Source organism: Anabrus simplex, chromosome 2, assembly GCF_040414725.1.
Source record: "Anabrus simplex isolate iqAnaSimp1 chromosome 2, ASM4041472v1, whole genome shotgun sequence".
NCBI classification, from domain to species: domain Eukaryota; kingdom Metazoa; phylum Arthropoda; class Insecta; order Orthoptera; family Tettigoniidae; genus Anabrus; species Anabrus simplex.
In genome coordinates, this window is record NC_090266.1 from 482681212 (window position 1) to 482702737 (window position 21526).

The 21526-nt window shown below is 37.9% G+C and overlaps 1 protein-coding gene across 3 annotated transcripts in view; it reads right to left on the reverse strand.

Annotated features, from left to right (window-relative positions):
• The window catches only part of Rip11 (Rab11 interacting protein), a 302722-nt gene that overhangs the window by 201016 nt on the left and 80180 nt on the right, over positions 1 to 21526 (reverse strand). For all 3 annotated transcript variants that reach the window (XR_010859090.2, XR_010859089.2, XM_067139175.2), the window contains exon 5: positions 13752 to 13918. Coding sequence is in view for 1 of the 3 variants with exons in the window: in XM_067139175.2 (XP_066995276.1) it covers positions 13752 to 13918 (167 nt within the window). In the remaining 2 variants the exon portion in view is untranslated. The remainder of the gene's footprint in view (positions 1 to 13751; positions 13919 to 21526) is intronic.

A 21526-nucleotide genomic window follows, 5' to 3' on the forward strand; every position in this document is an offset into this window, starting at 1 on the left:
GTATTGTACAAAGACATTATCTGAACATCTCTAAATTACCAAACATTCACCGACAAATTGAGTTTCATTTAGCCAGGAAACTCTTTGTAAACCATGTTTGTGTTATTGCCTTTTGGGGCTAAGATGACCATGCAACATAGAACTGTACATATGAGAAACAGTCTTCTCACAAATTGTAAAAAGTTTATTTTCAAAGGAGATTCCTAACATTTTCAGATTTGAGATAGGTTATAAGAATCCCTATAAAAAGAATTGAATCACTTTATCAGTCCTTCCCATTAAAAAAAAAAAAAAAAGTACATGTTCCTTTACTTTTAAAGGAGATTCCAAATACTAATTTGCGTGTCTATAACATCATAAGTTTGTGAGATATAAGCATCCTCATTAAAAATTATTCACTTCCTTTTCACCCCCCGTTAAGTGCCCTTTACGAAAACAAAAATGTACGTGTTCCTGTATTTTTAAAGGACTTTCCAAATACCAAGTTTCATGTCTGTAACATGTTAACTTTCTGACATATACTGAAGATGTACCAGTACTCATTTCGAAAATTCACCTACTTTTTCAATTCTTTTCAACCCCTTAAGTGGATTATACGTAAACACAAAAGGACATGTTTCTTTATTTTTAAAAGACATTCAAAATACAGTACTAACATTCACGTCTGTAACATCTTCAGTTTCTGAGATATAAGTATCCTCTTAAACAAAATTCAACTCCTTCTTTACTTATTTTCACAGCTCCCCCGCAAGTCGATTTTCCGAAAACAAAAAAAAAATTCGTGTTTATTTTTAAAGGAAATTCCAAATACCAATTTTCACGTCGGTAACATTCTTTCTTGAGATATAAGTATCCTCACAAAAATAACACCACTCCTTTTTCACCCCACCCACCAAATGCATGTTTCTTTATTTTTAAAGGAAATTCCAAACTCCAATTTTCACACCTGTAACCACCAGTTTTTGAGATATAAGTATCCACATAACAATAATTCAATTTTTTCACTTCCTTTCACCCTCCCTCCTTAAGCGAATTTTCCGAAAACAAACAAATACATGTGTATTTATAAAGGAACTTCTAAATACCAATTAGCATGACTGTAACATCTTCAGTTTTCGAGATATGTGACCTCATAAAAGGAATTCAATTCCTTTTCACCCCGCCCCCCAAAGTTTATTTTCCCGCTAAAACGAGCGTTTCTTTATTTTAAAGAAGATTCCAAATAACAATTTTCATGTCTGTATCAACTTTAGTTATCAGAAGATATAAGTATCCTCATACAAATAATTCAGTAAATTCTTCAATTCTTTCACCCCCCCCCCACCTTAATTGGATTTTCTGAAATCAAAGGAATGTGTGTTACTTTACTTTTAAAGGGGATTCCGAACACCAATTTTCATGTCTGCAGCATCTATAGTTTTTGAGATATAAGTAGACTCATACAAATAATTTACTGGTAACTAATTTTAAAATTTTTTCACACCCACCTAAGTGGATTTTCCGAAAACAAAAAACTATGTATTTCTTTATGAGATTCCAATCACCACTTTTTACGTCTGTAACGTCTGTAGTTTTTGAGTTATCAGTATACTAATGCAAAGAATTCAACCCACTTTTCAGTCCTTTCTACCCGCCCCTCCCCCAACCCCCCCAAGTGGTTTTTCCGAATATAAAAAATACGTGTTTCTTATTTTTGAAAGGGATAAAAAATACCACATTTCACGTCTGTAACATGTTAATTTTTTGAGATATACTTTGGATATGCTCATTCTAAAAATTGATCCCCCTTTTTTGCTCCCCTTAAGTGGATTTTCCGAAAAAATTATCTATGTCTCCTTACTTTTACAGAAGATTCCTAGTACCAGTTTTCAAGTCTGTAGCATGTTAAGTGTCAGAGATATATTGTAGGCCTAGACATATATTTTTTAAATTCCACTCCGTTTGTCACTCCCGTTCACCCCCTATTCATCGGATTTGTACGAACAAAAAAAAATACACGTTTCATTATTTTCAAAGGAGATTATTAATACCAATTTTCATGTCTGTAACATCTTCAGTTTTGAGATACAAGTATCCTCATGAAAAGTATTCAACCAAATTTCCCCCTTTTTTCACCCCCCTTAATGGGATTTTGCGAAAACAAAAAACCACGTATTTCCTTATTTTTAAAGGAGACTCCAAATACCAAGTTTTACGTATGTAAACTTTTAAGTTTTTGAGATATAAATATCCTATTTTAAAAAGGTACACCCCTCTTTTCACCCCATTAGCAACAAAAAAATATGTGTTTCTTTATTTTTAAAGGAGATTCTAAATACCGATTTTTACATCCGTAAACTTTTAAGTTTTTGAGATATCCTCATATTAAAAATTCACCCCCATCCCTTTTCACCCCCTTAGCGAAGGAATATCCAGAAATCCTCCCTTAGCGAGCACCTACATGTTAATATGAATGTATCCCCAAAATTTCATTTCTTTATGGCCAGTAGCTTTGGCTCGGCGATGATTAATCAGTCAGTCAGTCAGGACAAGTTATTTTATATATATACTAGCAAGATACCCGTGCTTCGCTTCGGTATTATACTGAAATTTATAATTGAATGCTTATTGTTTTAGATATATAATCCGCCAAAATTCGCGATCCGACTCTTTTTACTGCGAGAATCCGCCAAAATTCGCGATCTGACTGGTTTTCTAATAGATTACACCAAGTTTCCACCCTTTTTTCAATCTTTTTTTTTTTCCAACAATCGATTTCGTACTTCCCAGGCTAGGTCCAGGTATTCCACCCGGTCAGTTGGGTCCCTAAATCTCTGCCAACTTTTCCTTTAAGCACTTTTAATATGGATCAAATTCTTCAAGACATCCGGCGTGGTGTCGTCTTGGGTGCCTTGGCGGTACTGAACCAGCAGCTGGACTGCATTCTTAGTCATTACCTGGCCAGGACCCTTCTCCAGCGTGGTCCGCACATTTGACGACGGTCCAGAACATTATTATTATTATTATTATTATTATTATAGATGTTCTGGACCCCACAGCAAGATGCAAGACCGCTACTTGGCGGTAAAATACATCTGCTGCCATTGTCATTGTTGACAATGTGACCAGTACCATTGTCGCGCATAGGCAAGCGTGCGGGATTTCTGGCGATACGAATGACATACTGTACTTCCGTGCATTATTGACCTTATTATAGAGGTGAACAATTTGACGGGCAATCTCATTCCCATCGTTTATTTCAAATGTGTTTAAATTTTTATTTATATGCCAGGAGAACCTACTGTAATCTAAGAACGTTCCCCAAAGGAAAATGTGGCTGTTGAAAATGAACCCAGGAAAGATTAAAAATGATCGGTTTGTGAACAGAGTAAGTACATCGAAAATCTGCAGCCTGTTTCCAGTAATTCGACAGGATCAGGAATGGAATGAATAAAGCCCCATCTAGCGGGGACAATAGGAATTGTGCCAGCTGCCGAAGTGCTACTCTGGGGCAATGATTGATGGATGACAAATGAAATGAAATATTGGACAGTGTCGCTGGAATGAATGATAACAGGGAAAACTGGAGTATCTGGAGAAAAACCTGTCCCGCCTCCATTTTGTGAAGCACGAATGTCACATGGGGTGACCGGGATTTGAACCACGGAACCCAGCTGTGAGAGGCCAGCGTGCTTCCGCCTGAGCAACGGAGGCTCCTTATAAGTACATTATGAACAGTAAAATCAATTGGTCTCACCTCTTTTACACCCCAGCGCCGTTAAGTTTATTTAGCCCCCCCCCCCCAAGAAAAATTAAAAGAAGGCGTGTTTCTTTGTGTTTAAAGGAGATTACAAACACAAATGTTCACGTCTATTACCTTCAGTTTTGAGATATAAATATCCCCATAAAAATAATTCACTTTTTACACTTCCTTTCACACTCCTCCACCCCTAAGTGAATTTTCCGGCAAAAAATACTTGTTTCTTTAATAGTAAAGGATCTTCTAAATACCAATTATCTCGACTAAAACTTCTTCAGTTTTTGATTTGTGTGTCCTCATAAAAGGAATTCAACTCCTTTTCACTCCTGCCCCCCAAGATGGTTCCCCCCAAAGCGACTTTTTTGTTTGTTTTTAAAGGAGATCCAAATACCAATTTTAAAATCTGTAACAACTTTAATTTTTATTAGATGTATGTATTCTCATACAATTAAGTCAATTAGTTTTTAAATTCTTTCACCCCCCCCCCCCCCATTGGATTTTCCGAGAATACGTGTTTCATTACTTTTAAAGCAGATTCCAAATATCAAATTTCACATCTGTAACATCTTCATTTTGAGATATCAGTCACCTAATTAAAAAAATTCGACACCATTTTCAGGCACTTTTACCGCCCCTCCATGCAAGTGGTATTTCCGAAAACTAAAATACACGTTTCTTTATTTTCAATAGAGATAAAAAATACCTTTTTCACTTCTGTAACATGTTAAGTTTTTTGAGATATACCAGTACTGTTGAAATTCTCATTTTAAAATTTCACCCCTTTTTAGTTCCCCTTAAGTGGAGTTTCCAAAAACAAATCACCTATGTTTCTTTACATTTACAGGAGATTCCAAATACCCACTTTTTACATCTGTAACATTTTACATTTCTCAGATATTCTGTACATATTGTTTTCCAAAAATTCACGCCAATTTCTTACTCCTGTTTAACCGCCATTAATTGGATTTTCTAAAAAACAAAAAATACATCTTTCTTTATTTTTAAAGGAAATTCTAAATAACCAATTTTTACATCTGTAAATTTTTAAAGTTTTAAGATGTAGACATACTCATTTTAAAAATTCACCCTCCTTTTCACCCCCCCCACCCCCATTATTTAGATTTTCCAAAAATGAAAAAATAAATGTTTCTTTATTTTTAAAGTAGATCCCAAATACCAATTTTCAGGTCTGTAATATCTTCAGTTTCCGAGATATAAGTATTCTCATTAAAGGCATTCAACACTTTTCACCCCTCCTATTGGGATTTTCCGAAAAGAAAAAAAAAACGTGTTTCTTTATTTTTAATGAAGATTCTAAATTCCAAATTTTACATCTGTAAACTTTTTTAAGTTTTGAGATATAGACACACTCATTTTAAAATTTCACCCTCCGTTTCACCCCCCTAGGGACGGAATAACCAAAAATCCCCTCTTAGCGAGCACCTACATCATAATATGAATATATCCCCAAAATTGCATTTTTTGTATGTCCAGTAGTTTTGGCTCGGCGATGATGAATCAGTCAGTCAGGACAAGTTATTGTGTGTATATATATATATATATATATATATATATATATATATATATAGACTAGCAAGATACCCGTGCTTCCCTACGGTATTATACTGAAATTTATGATTAAATGCTAAACGTTTTATATATAATCCGCTAAAATTCGCGATTTGACTCGTTTTCTAATAGATTACGGCAAGTTTTCTCCCATTTTTCAATCTTTCTTTCCAGCAATCAAGTTTGTACTTCCCGGGCTAGGTCCAGGTATTCCACCCGTTCACTTGCCATCTTTTCCTTTAAGCATTTTTAATATGGAACAAATCCTTCAGGAGATCAGGCGTGGTGTCGTCTTGGGTGCCTTGGCGGTACTGAACTCGCGACCGGACTGCATTCTTAGTCATTACCTGCCCAGGACCCGTTTCCAGCGCGGTCCGCACATTTGACGACGGACCAGAACATTATTATTATTATTATTATTATTATAGATGTTCTGGACCCAACAGCAAGATGCAAGACCGCTACTTGGCCATAAATTACATCTGCTGCCATTGTCATTGTTGAGAATGTGACCAGCACCATTGTCGCGTGTAGGCACGCGTGTGTGATTTCTGGTCATACGAATGACATTCTTCCGTGCATTATTGACCTTATTATAGAGGTGAAAAATTGGACGGTCAATCTCATTCCTATCGTTTATTTCAAATGTGTTTAAATTTTTATTTATATGCCAGGAGAATCTACTGTAAGAACGTTCTCCGAAGGAAACGATGGCTCTAGAAAATGAACCCAGGAAAGATTAAAAATGATCGGTTTATGATCAGAATAAGTACATCGAAAATTTACAGCCTGTTACCAGTAATTCGACAGGGTCAGGAACGGAATGAATAAAGCCCCCATCTAGCGGCAACAATAGGAATTGTGCCGGCGACCGAAACCTGTCGCACTCCTCTGGGGCAATGATTAATGGATGACAAATGAAATGAAATTATATGGGACAGTGTTGCTGTAATGAATGATGACAGGGAAAACCTGAGTATCCGGAGAAATACCTGTCCCGCCTCCATTTTGTCCAGCATGAATGTCACATGGAGAGACCGGGATTTGAACCACGGAACCCAGCTGTGAGAGGCCGGCGCGCTGCCACCTGAGCAACGGAGGCTCCTTATAAACACATTATGAACAGGAAAATCAATTGGTCTCACCTCCTTTTACACCCCACCGCCGTTAAGTTTATTTAATCCCCCCCCCAAAAAATCTAAAAGAAGGCGTGTTTGTTTATGTTTAAAGGAGATTTCACACTCCCCCCCTCCCCCAAGTGAAATTTTCCGGCAAAAAATACTCGTTTCTTTAATAGTACAGGATCTTCTACGTAACAATTATCATGACTGTAACTTCTTCAGTTTTTGATTTATGTGTCCTCATGAAAGGAATTCAACTCCTTTTCACTCCCGCCCCCCCAAGGTGATTTCCCCCCCCCCAAAACGGGCTTATCTTTGTTTCTAAAGGCAATCCAAATATCTATTTCCACATCTGTAGGCCCTAACAACTTTAGTTTTTATTAGATGTGAGTATTCTCATACAATTAAGTCAATTTTTCAATTCTTTCACCTCCACCCCCCCCCCCTCAAATTCAGGGGATTTTCCGAGAATTCGTGTTTCTTTACTTTTAAAGCAGATTCCATACATCAAATTTCACGTCTGTAGCATCTTCATTTTTGAGATAACAGTCAACTAATTAAAAGAATTCAACACCATTTTCAGTCACATTTACCCCCCCCCCCCCCCCCTCCACCCAAGTGGTATTTCGAAAACTAAAAATACACGTTTCCTTATTTTTAATAGAGATAAAAATAACATTTTTCACTTCTGTAACATGTTAAGTTTTTGAGATATACTGTATAAATTTTCATTTTAAAATTTCAGCCACTTTTTAGTTCCCCTTAAGAGGAGTTTCCAAAAACGAATCGCCATGTTTCCTTACATTTACAGGAGATTCCAAATATCACTTTTTACGTCTGTAACATTCCAAGTTTCTCAGATATTCTGTAGATATCGTCTTCCAAAAAATTCACCCCAATATGTCACTCCTGTTCAACCGCCATTAATTGGATTTTCCAAAAACAAAAAAGTACGTGTTTCTTTATTTTTAAAGGAGATCCCATATACAAATTTTCAGTTCTGTAATATCTTCAGTTTCTGAGATATATGTATCCTCATTAAAGGCATTCAACCGATTATTCACCCTTTTACACCCCTCCTATTGGGATTTTCCAAAAACAAAAAATACATGTTTATTTATTTTTGGAGGAGATTAAAAAACCAATTTTCACATCTGTAAACTTTTAAAAATTTAGGATGTAGATACACTCGTTTTAAAAATTCACCCCCCCCCCCCATTATTTGGATTTTCCAAAAACGAAAAATACCTGTTTCTTTATTATTTTTGAAGTAGATCCCAAATACCAATTTTTAGGTCTGTAATATCTTCAGGTTCTGAAATATAATTAGCCTCATTAAACGCATTCAACACATTTTCATCCTTTTCCACACTTCCTATTGGGATTTTCCGAAAACAAAAATATACGTGTTTCTTTATTTTTAAAGGAGATCAAAAGTACCAATTTTCAGGTCTGTAATACCTTTAGTTTTTGAGATATAAGTACCAGTATCCTGATTAAGGGCATTCAACCCTTTTTTCACCCTTTTTCACCCTTTTTCACCCATTCTATTGGGATTTTCTGAAAACAAAAAAAATATGTGTTTCCTTATTTTTAAAGAAGATTATAAATACCAATTTTTACATTTGTAAACTTTTAAAGTTTTGAGATATAGATACACTCATTTTAAAATTTCACCCCCCTTAGCGACGGAATATCCAAAAATCCTCTCTTAGCGAGCACCTACATCTTAATATGAATGTATCCCCAAAATTTCATTTCATTATGTCCAGTAGTTTTGGCTCGGCGATGATGAATCAGTCAAGTCAGTCAGGACAAGCTATTTTATATATATAGATAGATGAAACAATAAATGCTGACCAATACATCTCAGGTCATTCTTTCAAGAGCTGACAGAAGGAGTATTGGTTACTTCACGGAAGATAATGCGATAGCACACACTGCGAATCGGTCTACGGATATAATACAGGAAGTTCTGGAAGATTATGTGGTTAATTACCATGCTAGATCTCCCAATTTAAATCTGTATATTAGCTGTTGGGGGACGCTGAAGGGAAAAGTGTAGGTGAACAACCCTGACAGAAGTGAAGAACCTCAAGAGAACATTGAACAAGTTATTTTGACAATCACATAGGCTGAGATTCGCTGAGTGTCTGCGAACCTGTTTATGAGGTATCAGGCATGTTTGACAGCTGAGGGAAAACATTTTGAACATCAAATTCGATGCCAGGTAGGTTTTAGACTGATAGTTTCAGTGGAAATAGCTTTCTACAACTGTTAATCGCCACAATGTAGTGGGGAGGAAAGGTGCGCGTTATACCGGTTAGCGACTGAGTGTCATTCTGCCAGCCGTGCTCTGGGTGGTGGTGCGACCAAAGCTTTAAAAAAACAGGACCCTCCATAATGATTCTGTAATTTACGTACTTCAACTTATCCACACATCCTTGTTTATTGTTCCTCAAGATTGTCTTTCAGTGTCGCCTGATTTTTCTCCTTATGCTAGGTCAAACAAAGTCAAGAATCGCCGAATCATTCTCCGTAAAGGATTTAACCAGTTGTTCGATCTTCTTTGTCAATGTCAAGATGGTGACTAATCCGAATTCAATGGTATGTGCATCCACGAGATTTTCGATATGATACCGGTTCCCATCTTTCGTAGTACCATTAGTATACAAAAACCACATTCAGTTCAGGAGACAATCTACCATCCGCTGAGGCAAGATATTTGAAGTTACTTTCATTATATGATATTATAATACTGTATTTACTCGTGTATTAGACCCCTGGCTTTTCGAGATGAAGAAAATTTAAAACAAACAAACAAACTTGCATACAGACCCTGAACGCAATTCGTCAGAAAACAACGATTCCGCTTCGAAGAGGGTACAAGTCTTAATTGCAGCTCTGATGACATCGCACAAATTTGTGAATAGTTTCATCTGTACGACCCACGGAATGAAAACGCGTCGAAGTCATGCGGTACACCTATGTTTCGTAATTAAGAAATGTCTGTCTCCGTAGCGTAGGCCTACTGCAGCTCTGATGACGTCGCACAAATAGGTGAATAGTTTCATGTCCGACCCGCGTATTGCAGGCATGCATCAGTCATTATATATGTCTGTGTTTTGTAGTTAAGAATGTCTGCCTGCGTAATGGTTAGCACAATTAGCTGCCATTCTCAGGAGTCCGAGTTCGATTACCGGTACCATACTGCCACAGATTATGAATGGCAGGAAGGTTGATATGCGGTAAAAATGGTACATGTAACTCCCTTCGACTGGGGCGTGTCTAAAAAGAGCTGCACCACCTCGGGATGAGGAAATTAGTTTACTTTAGTTGAGAAATATTCATGGTTGTTGCAATTAATATAACAGGCGAGATCATTAACAAAGTGATCGTTTAATATCTCATAACTCGGGCCAATATAGGTATTATTTTGAAAGAAGAAGGTTTAAAACGTGATAAAAACTACCCAATCATAATGACCGTTTTACTCGCCAATGTACCTAACAAAACAATAATAATAATAATAATAATAATAATAATAATAATAATAATAATAATAATAATAATGACGCTCAGAAACAAGACTTTCTCAGAAAAAGTACTGCAACTTTTGGGACTTTCTGGGATGTGAAGTGGACAACTGGTGCAAAGTGGTCAGATGAATGCTGTGCTCAACACAGCGAGCTAATGAAAACCTAGTGAATCTAACGAAAATTGAGTAAATGCCAGAATGTATAATGAAACTTATAGGGGAAATAAATAATAATTATAATTTTATGTTTCGGCTTACTTTTAACGATTTTCAGAGATACCAAACAAAACATACTAAGGGTAGGGTATGTGTTAATAAAAAATTGAAACAACGAATGTACGAAATTAAAGATCATGATGATAAAACGCATTACCACCACACCTGTAGATATCCATAAATGCGGCAAACTTTCCTGTTATTTTTATTCTTTCCATCATGGAACTTTTGGCACTATCCGGGCGATAGCATACTTAACCTAAACAATGCGGTCTCTCTTATCTCATTTACAGCTGTTCAGGTAAATCCTGATGCGCCAAAGTTATCAAAAGAATGATTCCAGTCACTATGTATTACATTCGGAAGTACAACTCAAAACATACGCTAGTTATCAGCTGGTGGTTTGTAAGCTTTCTACACAGGTTTATTCGAAAGGAGTGGCTTCTGCTACACATACACCAACTGGGAATATAAGAGACCATCTCCAGAATCCATTTGGGAATATATTCACACTGTTCGGACTCTACAGTCGGGAACGGAACTATTTTTAAAAGGTTCAAAAAGACGGGACCTCGAATGCTCTCGATTGCAGGGCTGCTGCTATGGCTGACAAGATGGCAGTGAAGATAACATCACTTGGAATGACGACATGCCAGCAGCAGGGCAGTTGGCAGTGCAAAAAGATAATTCAAATGAAAGCAGTGATTAGGTTGTTTTTTTTTGTTTTTGTTTTTTTTTGCTAGTAGCTTTACGTCGCACTGACATAGATATGTCTTTTGGCGACGATGTGATAGTAAAGGCCTAAGAGTTGGAAGGAAGCATATGTGGCCTTAATTAAGGTACACCGGGCGAGTTGGCCGTGAGGTTAGAAGCGCGCAGCTGTGAGCTTGCATCCGGGAGATAGTGGGTTCAAACCCCACTGTCGGCAGCCCTGAAAATGGTTTTCCGTTGTTTCCCATTTTCACACCAGGCAAATGCTGGGGCTGTACCTTAATTAAGGCCACGGCCGCTTCCTTCCCATTCCTAGGCCTTTTCTGTCCCATCGTCGCCATAAGACCTATCTGTGTCCGTGCGACGTAAAACAAATAGCAAAAATAAAATAAGGTACAGCCCCAGCATTTGCCTGGTGTGAAAATGGGAAACATTGAAAAGCCATCTTCAGGGCTGCTGACAGTGGGATTCAAACCCACTATCTCCCGGATGCAAGCTCACAGCCACATGTCCCTAACCGCACGGCCAACTTACCCGGTGTGATCAGGCATTCTGTGTGGTAGGCCTACTGTTCACCTCACAGAGAAAAATGACTGGCTATTAAGTTATTTTGTATCAGTATTGCATAATATGATACCCTTATCCCTTTTCTCTACGGGATCAAGTATGAAGCGAGACGAATCTTTGTAGCGAAGTTTTACGACCGTATGCCCTTCCTGGCGTCAACCGCATCAGATGAATTAATGACATGTAACAAATGACGTGACAAAAGAGTAATTAAAACTGACTATATTTACATTACAGTACATACAGGTCTAGGCCTAAAAGTAGTGTTTCCCTTTTTTTTTTTTTACATTTAGAAATACTGCCATCAAAAATAGCCAGTATAACTCAAATACATTCATAAGTTTGTTAAAGAATAGTGCAGAATGTCTTAATGTACAATTTATAGCTCTTTATAGTCAAAGTCAAGTGTTCATTGCACATAATTCGAGGTTATCGCATATTAGACCGCCCTTTACTTTCTTGGCTGTAAAAGTGGGGGAGGGGAAACAGGTGTAATACACGACTAAATACGGTAGTATCATAACTCCTGAAGGTACTTTACATATTATTTTTAGTTTAGCTGGTCTTAATGCAGAGATATTTTTCAGCACGCTACATGACTGATTCAGTAAGATTTCCTCTGCTGAGGAGACAGCCCCCTTCAGAGTGGTTTGTCTGTCCAAGGCCAATGACCCCTCAAAGGAGTTGTTATTCACCTACATCTTAAACATACCAAAAATATCTCAATCTGAATGCGGATGATTACAACTATGCCTCTAGATCCTAAATGAAATAACATTTGCCATTCCTTCTCCAACTTGTATCTCCAAAAACCATAAAAGATATCAAATCAAAACATTATTATTTACCTCAAAATTTTATATGTCAGAACTGTCAATCTTCAAATGGATCTGGTGAACAGACTCCACAAATGATGATGATGATGATGATGATGATGCTTGTCGTTTTAAGGGGCGTAACATCTAGGTCATCGGTCCCTGATGGTACGAAATGAAATGACAAAACAAAGATTTTGAATTATCCACTGACCAAAAAAAAAAAAAAAAATAATGATGACATGAAGATTGAATGGATGGACATTAACCCTAAACAATCCGTGGATCCTACCCAAAAACTACCAGAAAGAAACATCATTATCGACAAAGGGACCATTCTAAAGTACAATTCTGATGATGATGAGGACGCTTGTTTTCTAAAGCGGTCCAAAATCCATGTCAACGGCCCCTCATAATGGTACATGTCGCTAGTAACGTAGAACCATGGTATTTCTCGAATTGTGGTACTAATCAAAGGTAGCGTGAACTCACGGTGTTCCAAACATTATGGTACTACTCACAAGTATTGTACCTCGTACAGGGAACGCAGCAGACGTATGGTGTTTCTCACACAATGGCGCCACTCACAGCCAACGCAAACCAATGAAGTTCCTCACCTAGGTGTACTAATCACAGGCGCCAGTATTCCCGTGGTGTTCCTCACATGGTGGGTACCAATCACAGGCAACGCAGACCCACGGTGTCGCTCATATAGTGGTACAACTCACAGGCTACGCCCAGACCCGTGGTGTTGCTCACGTGGGTACGACTCATGGGTACTGGGAACCCACAGTCCACACCTACTGCTGCTACTAATCACAAACCTATTGTGTACCTAATATAGTGGCACTACTCGCAAGTAAAGGCGACCCATGGTGTTCCCCGCGTGATGGTACTAATCAAAAGTAGTTTCATGGTTCTAAGACAATCATCCCTTGGTTGCCCCTTTTAGTTGCCTCTCACAGCAGGCAGGGGATACCGTGGGTGTATTTTCCTTCTGGGTCCCCCACCCACAGGGGGTAGAGAGAGAAAAAAGAAAAAAAAGGAAGGGATCCGTAACTTCGAAAAATGACGTAACGGACGAAGAAAGGCAAGAGCCACGATGGGCGTGAAAATGAAAGACTCCCTAGGCCTCGAATGCTCTAATACCTTCGGGGTCGGAAGAGAACAAGAGTTGACCAAGGGAGGTCGGACAGGATAGACGAAATTGAGGAGCCTGGCACAAGTAAGTGGAAGCAATGCCAAGACTCAGCTAAGGGCCCCTTGGTCGCCAATCCACACTACCAAGTTGAGAGCCCCTTGGGCCCCTGTTAGTCGCCTCTTACGACAGGCAGGGGATAGCGCGGGTGTATTCTACATGTGCGTCCTCCACCCACAGGGGGACTCCACAAATGCAAAAAAGTAAATCATTTCCAGTGATAAGCCACACATATCCTTAAAATAAAATAATTCAAACCTCTTCAATAAGCACATACCAACAGAATGAGCCATATGAGACAGCTGCCCCAATGAAGACTTGTGTTTCTCCTTCTTGCTGAGATCAATCAAGCTTCCAGCTTTTACAGTGAAGGCAACTTTCACTTCCAGTTCACCCCTGGGCTTATTTTTATCTTTTCCAGGTTTACATTTTAGAGTATACCATCTGTAAACAATGAAATAGTGCAGTTTAACAGATTAAATTGAGGAACAAACACCCAAGGAGAAGAAGCAAAATCTGTAGTTTAAGGAATAATTAGGTTTAAAAAAAACAACATAAATGTACAATTCAAAAAAGCTGGTGACATCACCAGAACATAACATAATGGAAAGTTACTGACGAACTAGCCAGCTGGACTCATGCCAATGACAGAGCATTACACCACCTCTCACTCTTTTTTGAATTAACAAGGAAAGAGGATGTATTACAGGAGAACTTCATTAAGATAAGTTCTAACTTTCAAGTATTAAAGAGTATTCAAGTATTGATTCACTGCGGACTGTGGACGGCGTAAGACGTTTAAGCTTGCTCCTATGCTAAGGGCCGTGGACGGCGGAACACGTTTAATGTTCCGCGCGAAGCAATGCTGTTTATATTCGTCATCTATGCATTCTTACACCTTAGTCAGTGTTACTGGTTGTAGCAGGAAGTTGGTTGACCTTTTTGAGATAACCCTCGCATTGAGTGGGCTCATGTTTATCTTAGCTGTTTTAGCGGGAATATCTCAGCACTTCCTTGCGCGTCAAGACAGTACTTGAGATTCCAATGCAGTGCGTGTTGTTCTTACCGAGTGTAGTATAATGGCTTATAAAACAAAATTTCTTACGGAAGATTAATTATTAGATATTGTTCACAATGATTATTCTGGTGATGAACTTATTCCTGAAATAGACTCAGATAGTGAAAGTGAGAGTAACGAGGAAATTCCGATTCCGGAATCAGATAGGCCTAGAGAAAAGTGAAGTGCCTGATACATATCATCCTAGTTATTGTCCACCCGTTCCACCATTTACAAAGAATTCAGGTATAAACGTTCAAATAGAAAATAAGCAGGATATTTTGAGTTACGTATTTTCATGAATGATGAATTTTATCAGTTTGTGTGTGAGCAGACCAATCTATACGCGAGTCAAGTGATAAGTGCGGTGTCCCGGCCTTTCACAAAGAATTCGATCATGCAATCATAGAAACCGATTAGTCGAAAATCCTGATATAAATATGTACTGGACCGAAGACCCTGTTTTTCATACTCCGATATTTTCTAATACAATGTTCCGAATACGCTTCCTTCATATTCTTTCATTTCTTCACTTCGTGACAGTAATCATTATGCCGAAAATACAGATAGGCTGTATAAAGTTAGACATATTTTGAAACCTGTGACATCAGATATCACACCCTAAATATTTACTAGAGGTAAGCACAAAATATCATTTTTCTAACATTTATAGTTTAGGAGTAATTGTAAATTGTATTAAGTGATGCACGTCAAGAGGGCCGGGCATGAAAATGGCCGGTCCAGGCATTCAAGTGTCCCGCTCAGAAGCAGGTACTGAACGTGTTAAAGGGTATTAACAAAATTTAAACACAAATGTTACTACATATCTAAACAATTTTCACCGGGCGAGTTGGCCATGCGCGTAGAGGCGCGCGGCTGTGAGCTTGCATCCGGGAGACAGTAGGTTCGAATCCCACTATCGGCAGCCCTGAAGATGGTTTTCCGTGGTTTCCCACCAGGCAAATGCTGGGGCTGTACCTTAATTAAGGCCACGGCCGCTTCCTTCCAACTCCTAGGCCTTTCCTATCCCATCGTCGCCGTAAGACCTATCTGTGTCGGTGCGACGTAAAGCCCCTAGCAAAAAATTTCATCAAGTAAAAAAAAGTCTGATTTCATTGAATGTGATGTTCTTTTCAAGAGTGTAAAATATTATTATTTAATAGTGTTTTTTTTTTTTTAACAGGCATTCGATAGTGTTATAATTACCGTAGTATTCGACAGACTTAAAATCTTGAAAGTTACAGTGATTTGACAGACAAGACAATGCCACATATCAGAGCATTTTGGAAGAATATTACAAAACCATATCCATTCCATGCATGCACGATTAACAATATCATTACCAGGTAGAAATGGACGCAAAAGAACTGGGACTGATGATGAGAGAGCCAGTCCATCTGTAAACGGCAGTGTATGAAGATGTAGAGATTATCCTTGTCCTTTTGTGTCTTTTCTTCCTCTTCCCATACTGATCTGTCATGTGTTCCTGTCATTCTATATATGACTTGAATTGCACTAGTTTGTTAATTTTCATTACCTAATGCACAAGGTTCCTCCCCTCCTTTTGTTCATCCTGTGCTCCTATTTTTTTTACCATTTGTATTTGTCTGTATCTTTTTGTCTTTTCCTTTATCCTTTGTTTGCCCGGCTTTCTTATCTTACACTTCCCACATCAGACCTGAAGATCTGTCAACAGCCAAGATGGCCCCTGAATGAGTGTTAAAGGACTGCCCACCTGAAAATGCTGGGAAGCAGAAATGAGCTCGTTGGGAGCTGAGAAGAAATGGATGCAAAAGAACTGCGATTAATGAGGAGAAAGCCAATCTATCTAATGAAGATGTGGAGATTGTCCTTGTCATTTTGTGTTTTCTTTCTATTTCTCCTTCTCCCACACTGACCTGTCATTGTGTTCATGTTGTGTGTTCCTTTTATTGTTCCCAACTTTCTGTATAGGGCATATAACAACAGCATTAGGTTGGAATATATGATGATGTTAACTGAGGCAGGTGGTCAGGGAGCATTCTGAAATAGTTCACCAAGGAGGTCCTCTAGCGAACAGACAAAACTCAACTTTAAAAAAAAAAAAGGGAGAGAGAAACAACAGCTGAAATCAAGACCATCATTACAAAATCAGTTTAGCTAACTTTGCACAGAAAATTAAGAAACTGAAATGGGCTTAATAAAAGTACAGTATTTTTGAAGCAGTTTGAATTACATGGTAATTTACAATTTAACACTCTCTAAACAATAATCGCCTTCCTCTTTCAGACAGCACTTGCGTCTATAGCATGGTCAACACACCACATTAACATGAAACATGGATTTAGGTATTAGTTATAAATGAGGAAAAAATCACCAGCTGGTTCAATTCTTTCTGTACATGAGGAAAGTATGTAATCCTGCACTCCTAAAGCTATGCAACAATTCCCATAGTCTTGCATATGGCTTACAGAACAGACTGCAACCATATCATTTCATGGTAATGCATTTATATAAGTAACGAATGTACATACATATCATTTGCTGCTGTATTACAAAAACATATACTGCTGTCAGCGAGAAAACCAGTCATGCTGTAAACATGAGCACGTGTTCACGTTAATGTTTACTGGTTGATGCTACCGCAGAACATCTGCATGGAGACAAATAGTTCATTTGCCAGATCATAGCATTATGCGATCCTAAGTCCACAATATTCAAAATGTAATTTCTCAGATAATGTCAGAATAATATGCAAGAACAGATTCATTGTCATTAATATTAGCAAGCAATTCAAAGTGAAGAATGCCAGGCAACCATACCCTCATGCTTGACCTGCCATGTTGAATTTCTAGCCTCTATGACATCGTCCGTTCGTGCTGCATTGGATCTCCAAAACAACACTGTCCGTTTGTGAACACTCGAAGGAAACTTTACCTCCATAGAGACGGTGTGGAGCGTTGTAAATGGATATGTTGGGCGTATATGGAAAAGAAAGGATTCCACCTGATCAATACAATTTATTATACTTGTGGTTCTTACAGTACCGGTTTTGGCCTATTTGGCCATCATCAGCTGGCTAATGTTGATGTTTTGCATAAATTACATTACAATATCTGAAGGAAGTTCCCATCTCTGATTGGCATATCCGGATATGTCTAATGGGGCATATAAGTTATGATTTATCGTTTAAATTGCGGTACATAAGTATGAATGACCTTGAGGTTTAAGTTGTGATTCTAAAAAATTTAACCTAAACTTAAGAGCTAATCGGTTGTATAAACACATAAAACACATTAAAATGTACTAAAAGCATATGTAAAGCACTGATTAATGTTTATGTCTTGCATATATCTTCTTCTTTCTTGGTAAGTCTTGCAGTTATGAAATATATATCAGTTGATGCTAGTGTTCGTGAATAATGATATAATATAATTGAGTCTAAAACTTGGTGAGTTTAATTATACATGTCTTGGGTGTGCTTTCTTCTTGTAGTTATCGTGCTGTTAATAATAGATTTGTGTCGGTTGATACTATGTTCGTAAGCAATGATGAGTTTCTATGATGTATTGTATTTTGTTGGTTAATAGCTAGGTGTTTTATAATAAAACGTTTGTCGTTAAAAGGTCCACATTAGCTTCGTGGTAGGTAAAATCTTGTTTGAGTTAGAAGCATAAGATGAAGACGTATTCTTATTTGATTAAAATTCTGACAGCAGTGGTCGTTCCTTTCTCGTCTATATTGTGTCTGGTATTATGGTTATCTGTAAAATATAAATATGTATGTGTGATGGATTGTGGGCTGAAGGAATGCCTGAAGATGTGTGTGAATTAGAAAGTGTACTTACTGCTGCTGTTGTGGTTGGGTAGTGCTCTGTTTCGGAACTCGCTGCGTACTGCTGCGGGTTCATCTTGGGCTTATGCCGGCTGTGAGGAGGGGTGTGGACGGAGGGGTAGGGGGATTGGCTAATCCCAATTTCAATATAAATGATATTACAGAAAAGACCAATGTTATTTTCAACAAAGCCATTCCCGCCCTAAAAAACGACTACCTCAAAACAATCAATAAGCAGAGCACAACAAGTGCCACAAAAACCACCAAGTGACACGCTCAACCCCATCTCTGCCCCCCACAACAACCAATACCCCTACTGCTCCGTCCACATCCTCCCTCACAGCCGGTATAAGCCCAAGACGAACCCACAGCAGTACGCAGAGAGTTCTGAAACAGAGCACTACCCAACCACAACAGCAGCAGTAAGTACACTTTCTAATTCACACACATTTTCAGGCATTCCTTCAGCCCACAATCCATCACACATACATATTTATCTTTTATAGATAACCATAATACCAGATACAGTATAGACAAGAAAGGAACCACCACTGCAGACAGAATTTTAATCACACAAGACTACGTCTTCATCTTATGCTTCTAACTCAAACAAGATTTTACCCACCATGAAGCTAATGTGGACCTTTTAACGACAAACGTTTTATTATAAAACACCTAGCTACAAACGAAATACATCATAGAAACTCATCATTGCTTACAAACATAGTATCAACCGACACAAACCTATGATTAACAGCATGATAACTACACGAAGAAAGCACAAGCAAGACATGTATAATTAAACTCACCAAGTTTAGACTCAATTATATTATACCATCATTCACGAACACTAGCATCAACTTATATATTTCATAGCCACAAGACTTTACCAAGAAAGAAGAAGATATATTGTCCCCTTCAAAAGTGGTAATATTTTATTAGAAAGAAAATGATTTATTTCATCAGTGTGTTGGGACATTATTTTAATCGGCAAGAGGGTGAGATTCCGTATTTCGTGCCAGTACGAGCTAGTCACTTCGCGAACCGGTTTTCCCGACCTACAGAGAGCACGAGGGAGCAGGCTGGAATTCCTGTTATGTGGCCTTCAGACACATGTGTGCGTACCACGTGACACGGCGAGCAGGCAGATCTCAATCGATCAATAAATGGAAAGTCAAGTGACGTAAAACTGGAGCAGCCAATAAAAGTGACAACCTTCACTGGAATTCAACAAATCCACCAATTAGATGTAATTAAGAGACACACCTATGTCTTACGACAGGAAATTAATGGTAATTCCAGAGGAAAATTTGGTAGAGGGTTTTATACTTCTGAACGCTAAATTTGAGCATTACTCTGACTGCAGCAACCGAAGAGACTGGACGTCGTTTGCTTCATCGGAAGACTTTACATTGGAGAAGGCATCGAGGACTATATAAACAGCAATTCAGACCCTCGAAAAATTTCACTACGATTAATTTAGGGCTGTTCTAAGATAAGTGTCTTCAGCCAGATTATAAAGCATCGAGAGTGAATCCTGGGCTATTTCTAAGACTTTTTGTTAGTTTCAGCTTTCTACAAGAACTTGGAAGAAGAAAGGTCCTGAGTTCGAGTTTACGGCAAGATGGTTATCCAGCTCCACGAAGAATACTGCAAGTTCCTGTACATCGTCAACGCCTCCATGAGTCACTAAACATGTAAGGCATCGGACATGGGCGAGACTTCGTTCGATGGAAGGTGATGTGACCACGTGCTAGGTCATCAGCCGCAATCCAGTTCACACCAGTCACATGAGTATTCTTTAAGAATTCAATTGCTTTCTATCTTTGTAAATATCTGTAAACGTAGCCTTACTTATTCCTTTGGATTTCTATTAGTTTTGCAGTAGTTTGATTTTTCATTCTTCTTTCTTTGGTGAGAGGTAGTTAGAACCCTTGGAATGAGTGTGTGTTTGCTCTATTAGTTAGAAATGAATGTGAGTCATCGAGAGAGACCTTAACTGTCCTAAGAATTTAGAAGACAGGTGAGATAAAAATTAAATGAACCCCGCGTTAATTTTGATTAGTTTTGAAATAATTTGAAAGTTATTTAAAACAAATTAGGACAGTGTTCTAGTGTTTTTCTTCGTGTAGAATTTCATTCTATGATTGTACGACATGTTTATGGGTTCGAATTTATTTAGAGTCATCCGAATAACTTCACACGACAACTTTACGAATGAGATTATGCACGGTCAGGAATATAATAATAATAATAATAATAATGAGTAAAAATAATTAAAGCTAATTACGGGCTAAAATGATTTAATAAGGTCATGAGTTTAATGTTAGTTATTTTTGGAAAGTATTATCGTGTGCTCACTTTATGTAAAGTAAGCCTGGAACATGGCAAATTCTCCGGACGGAGTATCGACGAATTATAGGTATATTTCTGCGCTATGAATTTGAGTATGACTTGCAGATGGGCATTATATTTTGAGTAATAATTTATGCACCCATTAGAGTCAATTTTGGGAAGAGATGTGTCACTGGACATGATTTCTTCGAGCTTCAGTGCAGAATAATTGAGAGCCACGACATTATGATGAATAAAAATAAATGCCGCAACTCATGTACCGTTAGCGCGTATTCTATTATTTTGACCTGTGTTACAATTATTCTATTCGCTAAATTAGGATGATTTCTGTTTAAAATACTCCTTGAACATCGTTGTATAGTTAATTTCTTTGTATAAGTGATAACCTTAATTCTATCACACTCTGAATTGATACCTGGGATGTGTGTGATAGTGTCATCTGGAGAATGATTTCCCTAATTTGCATTAAATCCTAAAATTAATAATAATGGGTTAGTGTTCGTGTAAATAATGTTATAATAATGCCGTGTAACCCTGTGTGAATGTGTGATGTGAGATTTGATCCTATTCTGTGTTTTTTGGAATATTTCATGTACGATTTTGTGAAGGTAATTTTCATTATGTGCGTCAAAGTTTTGACCGACTTGTATTATTTCGCGTGTCCGTAATTGGATCAATTTTGAATCTTTAGAAGATTTTATCGTAATTTAAGGTTGATTAGGGCCTAATTTACTAACTCAAAGTGAATAAGAGAAGGCAACGTCCATGGACTGATGTCACGAGATTTAATTGTTAGATGTTGTACAGTCACTTCTGCATAAAATTGA